This window comes from Osmerus eperlanus, chromosome 12 (assembly GCF_963692335.1).
Source record: "Osmerus eperlanus chromosome 12, fOsmEpe2.1, whole genome shotgun sequence".
NCBI classification, from domain to species: domain Eukaryota; kingdom Metazoa; phylum Chordata; class Actinopteri; order Osmeriformes; family Osmeridae; genus Osmerus; species Osmerus eperlanus.
Genome location: NC_085029.1, coordinates 8744202 through 8754319, shown reverse-complemented (window position 1 = coordinate 8754319; position 10118 = coordinate 8744202). Strand labels below are relative to the sequence as shown.

At 41.0% G+C, this 10118-nt stretch overlaps 1 protein-coding gene across 2 annotated transcripts; it reads left to right on the top strand.

Annotated features, from left to right (window-relative positions):
• Positions 1–1230: 1230 nt before the first annotated feature.
• si:ch211-152f22.4 (E3 SUMO-protein ligase ZBED1) lies at positions 1231–9529 on the top strand. 2 transcript variants are annotated; one of them, XM_062474288.1, is made up of 6 exons: positions 1231–3356; positions 3633–3793; positions 4238–4321; positions 5269–5403; positions 5707–5760; positions 5905–9529. In XM_062474288.1, exons 4-6 carry the CDS (start codon positions 5310–5312, stop codon positions 7278–7280), a joined length of 1524 nt encoding a protein of 507 aa, XP_062330272.1. In that variant the 5' UTR covers positions 1231–3356; positions 3633–3793; positions 4238–4321; positions 5269–5309; the 3' UTR covers positions 7281–9529. The 2 variants fall into 2 exon arrangements, with proteins under 2 accessions (XP_062330272.1, XP_062330273.1); XM_062474289.1 differs by lacking the exons at positions 1231–3356; positions 3633–3793; positions 4238–4321 and having other exon boundaries at positions 4348–5403.
• The last annotated feature ends 589 nt before the right edge of the window (positions 9530–10118 follow it).

Genomic DNA, 10118 nt, shown 5'->3' with positions numbered 1-10118 from the left:
GTTAGTATGTGTGTTTTGGATGAAATGACCAAAGGGTTTAGCATGTGTGTTTTGGATGAAATGAGCAAAGGGGTTAGTATGTATGTTTTGGGGTAAATGACCAATGTCATTAGCATGTGTGTTTTGGATGAAATGACCAAAGGGGGTTAGTATGTGTGTTTTGGGGTACATGACCAAAGGGGTTAGCATGTGTGTTTTGGATGAAATGACCAAAGGGGTTGGCATATGTGTTTTGGATTAAATGACCAAAGGGGTTAGTATGTGTGTTTTGGGGTAAATGACCAAAGGGGTTAGTATGTGTGTTTTGGATGAAATGACATATCCTGATAAATTTGATCTAATGCAATAATCACCAGGATAGAAACAGTTAGCAGATCTAGCTTTAACATTGGGTCAATGGGGAACCAAGTCCTCAAAATGGCTGCTAATTGTTTCTATCCTGGTGATTGTTGGTCATGTGATCTGATTGCTAATCAATACAAACTCTTGCCAGGTGTGTTTTGCTAATGCTTGGGTGATTATGAGCAAGTGTGACTGTCCACATCCATTATTTGGGGTGGAAGGGTTAACTCAGTGGTTAAAGTGGCTGACTGCAAATCAAGAGGTTGGAGGTTCATATCCCCCAAGGTGCTTTTGGATGAAAGCTGAAAGTGGGCTTCTCTCAAAGATATATTTGAATTCTGAAGGTAGTTGAAGCAGGGCTCTGGTAGCCCAGCGGATAAGCATGTGCATGCTGCAGGCTGCTCTCAGGTCCTGGCTCACCTGGGATCAAATCCAGCTGGGGGACAGTTCCATTCTGTCATATGTGAAATATGATAGTATGTCTTTAAAGATACATGTTACTTTTCCGTGTAGGGGGAGTGGGTCCCCGGTGGCCAACTGGATAAGCACCTGCCCTGCACATGGAAGGCAAACTCAACAGCCTGGTATGAAATCCCAGCTCAGGCTGAAATCTTGCTGCCATCACTCTTGGAACCTGGCATGGGCACCAACATGCATGGTCCCCACCCCTGGAATCCACCAGGGGCACCAACACACACGGGTGGAATCCAGCATGGTCCCCACCCCCCAAATGCATGGTCCCCACCTCCTGTCATCCAGCAGACATCCAACATGCATGGTCCCCACTTCCTGTCATGCTTGGTCAGAACAGGAAGATTCTGGACTGTCCTGAAATGACCTCACTAACTAAAGAACTGAGGGTTCACCTCAGGCGAACCAATATTGACCGAAAGAACATGACACATAACAGGATCTTATTTATTTACCAAAGGAAGAGATAACAGAATAGATCATGTACACCGTTAAAGGAGTGTCTTGTGTGAAAAGTATATAAGTGAATTAGGCCAAACAACGTGATGAACCCCACAATGACACCGCCCACATTGCTGAGGACTTTCAAGCCTTTGATCACGTTTCCCACATCTCTTCGGATCATGTAAATCCCCCATGACAGTGATTGTGATGTAAATAGTGGTTTTAGACGATTCTAAGAAAGGTTAGCTAAGTATCATAAAAAAAATCTATGCTATTACAAAGCCTGTTGTACATTACCAAGCTAGACGAGCCAGCTGGCCTGCCAACTCAGACTTGACTGACAGTGAAAATGGTGCTAAATTCACATGGTCTGGCCCAATGGTTGTTTTCTGAATGCACATTATGCACATGGCGTTGTACAGTCTAAACTACTACAAGAATGTCTCTTGCCGTTGCAGCGAGAAGGAGAAATGCGCTCCAAAAAGGCGGGGAGAGTGAGGGTGTGTTGTCTCACACATGCGCATGGGGGAGTCTCTCAATTAAACACATTTATTTTGCACTTATCTGGGTTAAATACATGTCACAGTTGAAACCATGACTACATGTTATGTTACACCCATTAAATATACATACGTACACATTTTAAATAAAGCTAATTGTATTCAAATGGGTCAGCTCTAAGAAGGGCTTGAGTCAGAGAATCCTAGAGTAGGTCTCAGGAAACCCCAGTCTCTCTCTCTCTCTCTCTCTCTCTCACACACACACACAAACACACACTAAAACTGACAAAAATAAAGGCAGGAGACGGAAGGGAGGAGCAGATGATGGAGTGGCGAGGTATCCGTCCGTTCCCTCCGTGTGTTGTGTTTCGGAATCTCCATCCCAGCCCCCTCCTTGACTCCTGAAGGGGAGAGGGATAGAAGGACACGCCTGTGTTTTCTGTAAACATGACTGTCCCTCACTTCACCCTCCTAGCGAGGCCACTACCTCCCGGTGGCAGCCCCTGTGGCCCCCCACCCTCCCTAGGGAAGGAAGCTGGCCCCCTCAACCCTACAGGGGTCAAACTGCTGCTGGGGAAGGGAGGGGGCGTGCTGTCCCTGCCCCGGATATCTGCCACTGACAGCAGGAAACCCTGAGAGGACAAATGAAAGGAATCGTGGGTCTGCCTCTCCATGGCAATGGGCAGGATGCCTTGTGTCAAAGAATGGCGTGCGGAAATGCTGTTGTGTCATGGCGTGTCACTCTGCTTCCCTATAAACAGCCTAATCACACATCTCGTCATACAGCCTGCTTGGTGGACCAGAGGTCCTAATTGTACCTGGAAGGATGTATATTCTGCAGATGTGAAGTCATTTCCACACAAGCCTTTTAAAAAGGACATGCTCGGATCCTTACATTTGATGGACTTTAATGTCATTAATTCAAAATGCTATGGGCTTTTCTGTTCAGAGGTTGAGCTCTATTAAGAAAAAGCAAGATTCTGATTTTAAACGTATGGCCCCTGGCCATTGGTTGCCACATTTCTAAATGGCATTATTATAATCACAAACACTAGTGCCTAAGGGGTGGTATAATTTGAAGAAAAAAAAACATTTCCCAATGCTCCAAATGTTTCTGAACTCTGCCACCACCCCTAACTACTTCATGCTATCCCATTTTCAAGGAATTTTCTTTGGAAGCTCTCGAAGATGTGAGATTTCAGGAAAATTGTCTGTTTTAAGGACAACAAGAGCAGACAACAAATGAAGGCAGGGCTGGGGAATAGGTTTGCATGCAGACTTCAATGCTGACTGAACGCAGTCCGACTAGAAAGCAGTACAGTAAAGTGCTTCTACAGTGCTCTTTCCGGAACACAGGGAGCCCTGGGAGAAAGCAATATTGAATCAATACAGATTAATATTGACCGTCTGTCAGACAGACTTCTGCTGACTGACTGGTGGGGTCAGAGGTCCATGACAGTAGACAGGATGTTGATATTTCTCAAGACAAAATATCTGTGCATGTATGAAACTAGTTTTTTCTTCCTCGTGCTTGTCTCAGTTTCTCTCTCTGTTTCAGGAAGGAAATCACAAATGTTGTGTCACCACAATGAGTGTCAGGTAAGGTGTTTTCTAGATATGTTAGACAATGGATTGTCTGTTGGCATGGATTACGTTAACTGAATTGTGTACTCACAAACACACTGACAATGACACCCCAACAGAAACCCAACACTTCTTAGGCACTCTCATGCACTCCATTTGTGTGATGATGAATCGTCAGGCAATTCAGCTTAGCTTTACTGAACCGAATCAAATAAACAAAGTCTAGGTGTAGTGTGTAAGAGTTAAGATTCCTTGGTAGTACTTGACTATACTAGTATTTTCTTTTCTCAGCCCATGTTGAAATAACAACACCCTCATCACCATAACTCCCTGGGCTATATAATCTACCTAATCCCTCCACAACACGCAGACGGTACTCTGGACAAGGTCACTGTTAAATCTGTGGGTCCCTGGAAGACAGAACTCCTGAAAAGTGACGAATGTAGTTGGAGGTATGGGGAGTCAGATGGCTGAGCGGTTAGGGAGTCGGGCTGTTAATCAGAAGGTTGTTGGTTTGATTCCCGGCCATGCAAAATGAAGTTGTGTCCTTGGGCTTTTCGCTCTACCTCTTCCCTTTTGTTTTGTGTCCTGCATGGGAAAGGTGTGTCATTTGAGCTCCTTCTTTCAATCGTATTAATCTTAGTATTAATAACCATTTGTATACATATGTTTTCGTAATAGTTTAAGTACATCAGATAATTTGAATTGTGTGGTTGATTATTTTTATGTTTTTGCATGTCTTATGCTATTTACAGTTTTATTTGTCATTGGGCAACACGTGCTACATTGCATGTTTTGCAGAATACTGGGTTGTCATCAGGTATTTTGACGTATTGTTAATATTGCTGATGTTGTTTTGCCTCTGCCCCTTTTGTTATGTGTCCTGTATGAGAAAGCTGCGGATTGGAGAAGAGTAAATCCAGATAAAAATCATTGCTGTTATTCACGAAAAATAACACAACACAGACTACAGTCTAAAGGTGCAGTATTTATTATTTATGTGTGTGTGGGTTTCACGCAAATTTTAGGCTGCACTTGGATTAAGTACCCTCTTGATTTATTATTTATTATTGTTACAGAATACAAATACTGTATGTGAGCATTATATGTATGTGTGGAACCGTTGATGTAGCAGGATGGTGGAAGGGTTAAGATGGGAGACATAGAACTAAACTGATACTGTGACAGAGGAACATGCCCACCACATAGAGGGTTTCTGCTGTGTCAGGTCATCCTCTGTAGGGCTGTAAAGCTTAGCTGTCAATACAGGAGAGTGGGGACTAACAGATTTACATTTTTTCAAGATGGGAATGATCGCATAAATCTTCAAGCTTGTAAAGAAATGATGACAGTGTTACAGTGATGCACTCTTATAAGTGCCTATAAGATGCTGTTTATTTATTTTGCATGTCAAGTTTCACATGACAGGTACTGTACTGGACAAGGGGGCATGTAAAGGAGATGTAAATGTATATGATTATGATCAGGACTAGAAGTTTTACTTTCATTTCATGGGAAACTGTGGAACTAACATATACTAGAATAACAAGATTATTGTGAAAACGGATGCGCCCCAAACAAAAGTCAAGATGAAATCCTTGACATTTTACTTCTATGATTTTATTTGCAACAATTCCTCACAATTCATTTTGTTTTAATTAAAGTTAACTTGGTAAAAGGACATTTCCATAAGGTGTGCCAACACAAAATATCATGGACCTGTGTGCATGGGCGTGGCTGTGACAATCCACATTTAAATAAACCGACACCAGCCTTGTCCCACACAGATCAAGCAGATTCTTATCGGTAGATTACCTTCCACTATGATATGCCATTACAATGACAATTATCTAATGTACAATATTATTTTCATTCAAATTTGAATGCTTTACTTTTAGCCCAATGTATGCCTTTGTCTTTTTGCTAGGTTGAACACCTACATTTTGGAAGTGTGCATAGTGTTCGAAGATGCCTTATCCAGGACGGAGAGGAGGGAGGAGTGGTCCTTTCCAGTTCCCACGTAGTGAAACACCAGCGTTAGGAGAAAGAAGAAGACAAAGAGGTAACTATTACCCTTATTGTGCAGAATGTTTGTGCCCTCAGTGCAAGTGACCAGCTGATACTTTACATTTATATTTCGTCATTTAGATATTAGTATTATTAATAAAGTAATAATGATTATTACTTTATTTAATTACATTTCATACATTTCATAGATGTATGTTACGATATGTATTATCAATTTTCGTAGTTCAAAGTGTGGACAAAGCATCTGCTAAATGATTACATTACATTAACCTCATACCTGAGTCCATACCATATTTAACCTACATACCGTACTTAGAGTGTATTGTTCTGATTGCAGTGAGGAATATGAGATACCAAAGTACGACAGACCATCAGGAAAGGAGCCACCGAGGTAACCATCCACTATGGCTGTCACGATAAAAAGACATAAATGCCCCAAATAGATAAACACATAAACACAATAACACTGCAATGACATTTAGTTTGATATCATCTTATATAATAATATAATTATGTTATGGCTTGCTTGTCATAGATGGCAGTCCAGACATTTGCACAACCATGAGACACCTGTTGCACCTGTTTGTTGCCCACCTGGAGCCCTTTGACACAGCAGAAGCTATTGTGAAGGCTCTGAAGCCAAATCTCCGTCCAAATGAATTCTGTGAGCAACTTCACAGCATCTATAAAGAGACAAAAACTAGGGTGAAGCAAGCCCTGGGCTCTGCACATGAAATGGTCCTGACAGTTGACTTGTGGTCCTACAGAACAGAAGAGACCTACCTAACAGTAGCTTGTCATTTCGTCGACAGACTTGGGTATCACAAGTCTCATACACTTGAAACCACCAGATGTGTTGATGACCCCACAGCAGTCAACATAGTACAGCAGCTTCTAAGTATTGCAGACATCTGGGGTATAAAAGAGAAGATCCATACATTGATAACCGCTCACATGCCAAACATGAAGGAGGCTCTTGCCAACACAAGCTGGACATACATGCCATGTTTTGCCCACACCTTGAACCTGGCAATCAAAGAAGCAATGAAGGGTGAGTCTGCTCAGGTCCTGCTGAAAAAGTGTCGTAAAGTTGTGAGGTTCTTCAAAAGTGGCACTGAAGCTGAGAAGAAGCTTAGAGAGCTGCAGTCCCAGCTGAGGTTCCATCAAAAAGAACTGGTTCAGCCCGCTGATGATGGATGGCTCTCTTCATTGACCATGTTAGAACAACTTGACGACCAGTATCAGGCTATGCCCATAGTGCTAACTCAGAGATCTAAGAATGACATGTGTCTGAATGAACAGGAGTTAAAAGAACTCAAGAACGTGGTGTTGGCTCTTAAGACGTTCCGAGATGCCACGTCCATGATGAAAAGCAAGGGATTTGAGACCATTTCCATCGTTATTCCACTCCTCAATAAGCTGATGGGTAAACTTAGAAAACAAGAAGGAATGCTTTCTTCCCGGCTACTTGCACAATGCAAAACACATTTTGGCGATCCAAACACAAACAAATTGTCACTCACAGCTGCCCTGGACCCAAGATTTAAGGACGATATACTCACTGATGTAAAAAGTACAAATGAAATGCTAATAAAAGACCAACAAGCAAATGCTAGATCACGACAGACGTCATCATCAGACCTCAGCTTTGAAGAATCCTTGACGATGTACCTCAACCATGATTCAATTCCAGAGGGGGGGGACCCGCTAGCATGGTGGAGGATCACAGGCTCCAAGAAATTCAAAGATCTGAGCAAGATTGCTGTCAGAAAACGAGGTGTCGTTTCCACAGCCATCCCCTTGGAGCGTGCATTTGAGAAAGATGAGATGTTCCGCAACAGAAGGAAATGGCTGGCGCGGGGAAACCTTGACATGATACTGTTTTTGAACAGTAACTGGCTTGAGGTTTAGACAAATCTTCAGCTGTTGATACAACTGCGTGTGAAAAGAAACCGTAAATATCCGATTCCACCACAGAAGGTGAATTTTGAAGTCAGACTTTGTTTGGTCCAGATTGAAGAGTTTACTGTTGCCTTTAATTGAACCAGATTCAAGGATATCAATCGATTTCTGCATCTCACTCCAGCATTTTATTTCTTAAACTGCACTGCAACTTTTATTATATTTCTTAATTTTTGACTGTTTTTTATGTTTTATTGAATGTTCTTAACAGTTTTTAATTGTTTTTGTTTGTTTTTTGTTTTTGCATTATGTTTTGATGCTTGGTTTTATGTGAAGCAGTTTGAATTGCCTTGTTGTTGAAATGTGCTATACAAATAATTTCCTTGCCTTGGTAAGGCTGCGTAAATGTTTTATTCTAAAGTAATCCAAGAGTGCCACCCTGTGGAGAGCAAAAAACAACCACTCATTCTGTGTGTGTATATATATTTCTTACATATACATATTCATTATTATACACTGTCTTTCATACTGCTGTTTCTGTTTCAAAATGTTTGTTTCAAGTGCATGACTGTAACTGTACATAGCGGGACAAGTTATCCCTTAGCCTAGATCTCAGCGTACAAGGTGTCGCGTGAGAACGCGTGGACTGGTTGAAATGCGTGAGTCTCGCGGTGAATGCATGAGACTTGAGAGCCATCAATGTGCATCAATATGACTTATGTTGACAAGTGTCAACATAAGTCATATTGACATTTTTTGACATTGAGTCCAAAATACAATACAGTGAGTTGTACACCATCTACTGATACAGCAGCAATGCTAGGCAACCCTGTCTCCTACACTCCACCACAGGCTCTCATCCACATTCTATCTTATGTCTTCTTGGGCAATACACTTAGAGAAAATCATGTTGTCATGCCCGGTCCATCACTGACTATCTTCAACCAATGTCCAGGCGATCAGATTTCATTGCTTCCAAGCAAGTGCAAATTGGTCTAAGTGTTTTGATAGTATTTAACTTTTTTGATTTTGGAAGACACTTCAATATTACAGTAGAAATGTAGCAAATGGCTGTCCATTTAATTGTGTGTTATGTTAGTTGTTGGGGGTATATAAAGGTTTGGTGGTGGTTGTGTCTGAGTGAGAAAATAATTCATGTGATTTGAAAAATGTTGAAAAATAGGTATGATCAGCCCTCTTGAGTATTTCCCTGGACATGAACATTGAGTGTCTTAAAACTCATTATTCAATATTGTAAGTTAACCTTTGGTAACTGTTACCAAGGCCTCACGCTTTGTGCTACACCACAACAAAATGCATTTTGGAAGGGGCTTTTGAACTGCTATCAAATGTAAACATTACATCTGTTGAGGATCATACCCTCAACCTTGTTTGTTGCTACTGCTTCTAAATGCATTAGCTTTTACAAGACTAATCTCTCCATAATTATCTGTCTGTCTGTGTGCAAGTTTTGTATTGGGATTTTATGGTTGGGTGTATAATATATATATATATATATATATATATATATATATATATATTAAGGTGTGGAGATTATATGCTTTTAGTTAATTAAACCCCAGCTGCAGCCACAAGCACCCTCCACAATTTCCCCAGAAATTGTACCCTCTCAGTTTTTGCATGTTAATACTTTTTGTATACCTTGTAGTAAACAATAAAGAGACTTCTTAGAATATGTATTTTTCTTGTTGTCAAATCCCTGTGATAGACTGTTGACTTGCGATATTTCAATTTACAAATACAAATCAAAATGTGTACAGTGAATTACATTTGTGGCTTGGGACTTATGATCGTGGTACACAAATTCACAATACTATTTGCGTGATTTTGAGCACATTTCATTACTCTACAATTTAAAGAGGAATTGAGCTAGTAATCAGAAGGTTGCCGGGTCAATTCTCGGCTGTGCAAAATGACGTTGTGTCCTTGGGCAAGGCACTTCACCCTACTTGCCTCAGGGGAAATGTCCCTGTACTTACTGTAAGTCGCTCTGGATAAGAGCGTCTGCTAAATGACTAAATGTAAGTGTAAAGCTACTAACTATAGGTGGCAGTAGATACCAATTAATAGAAGTGCAACACAAAACCTTCAATGTCAAAACCCAGTAGTGTCATTGTGTGTGTGCGCGCGTGCGTGTGCGCGTGCGCGTGTGTGTATTTAATCCGACAAAAGGTGCATTTGCTTGAAGTTTCAACATTAAACTCCCCCAACTAACCCATTTCCTTGGCATTCTCATCATTTGCTTTTAATACCTCTTAACCTCATTGTGCAGTAACTGTCCTCTCAGAAGACTAGTTTGATCTCATAGCAAATCCCTCTACTATTGAACACACAACATTACCGTAACTGTTTAGCCTGGGCACTTGAATGCTACAAAGCAAGCATTGTGTGACTGGGCTGGCATTGAGTTACAGGAATAACATAACTCCAATCATGGGATCAGAGAAACCTGATGGAAATGTTGAGTCAGTCACTTTTTTATTCAGACATCATCTACAGTATTCATTTTGCAGTTGGATAAAACACAATTATCCATGAACCTTATGAAGTAATGAAATGAATGCATGTTGTCTCTCAATGTTGAGTGCCTTTTTAAAGCCAAGTATGTGACAAGGATCCTGTTAAATTTAGATGCTCATAAACTATTCACAGAACCCTCCTGAACTGCAAGTCTGCAAGATAAGATTCATCCATGTAATTAAACCTGTTCAGGTTAAGGTAGCTTGTCTACACATTTTCAAACTGCATCTTGCACCCAAGACGGCATAGGCTATTAGGCATACACCTTTATTTATCGTTCCTACTAGTCGATAAAGTACAAAAAAC

Excerpts from the sequence above, each read along its gene's own strand:
- si:ch211-152f22.4 (XM_062474288.1), top strand. The coding sequence starts at position 5,310 with ATGCCTTATCCAGGACGGAGAGGAGGGAGGAGTGGTCCTTTCCAGTTC. Across the intron at positions 5,404-5,706 it reads AGAAAGAAGAAGACAAAGAG|TGAGGAATATGAGATACCAA; the intron begins GTAACTATTACC and ends TTCTGATTGCAG. Across the intron at positions 5,761-5,904 it reads TCAGGAAAGGAGCCACCGAG|ATGGCAGTCCAGACATTTGC; the intron begins GTAACCATCCAC and ends TGCTTGTCATAG.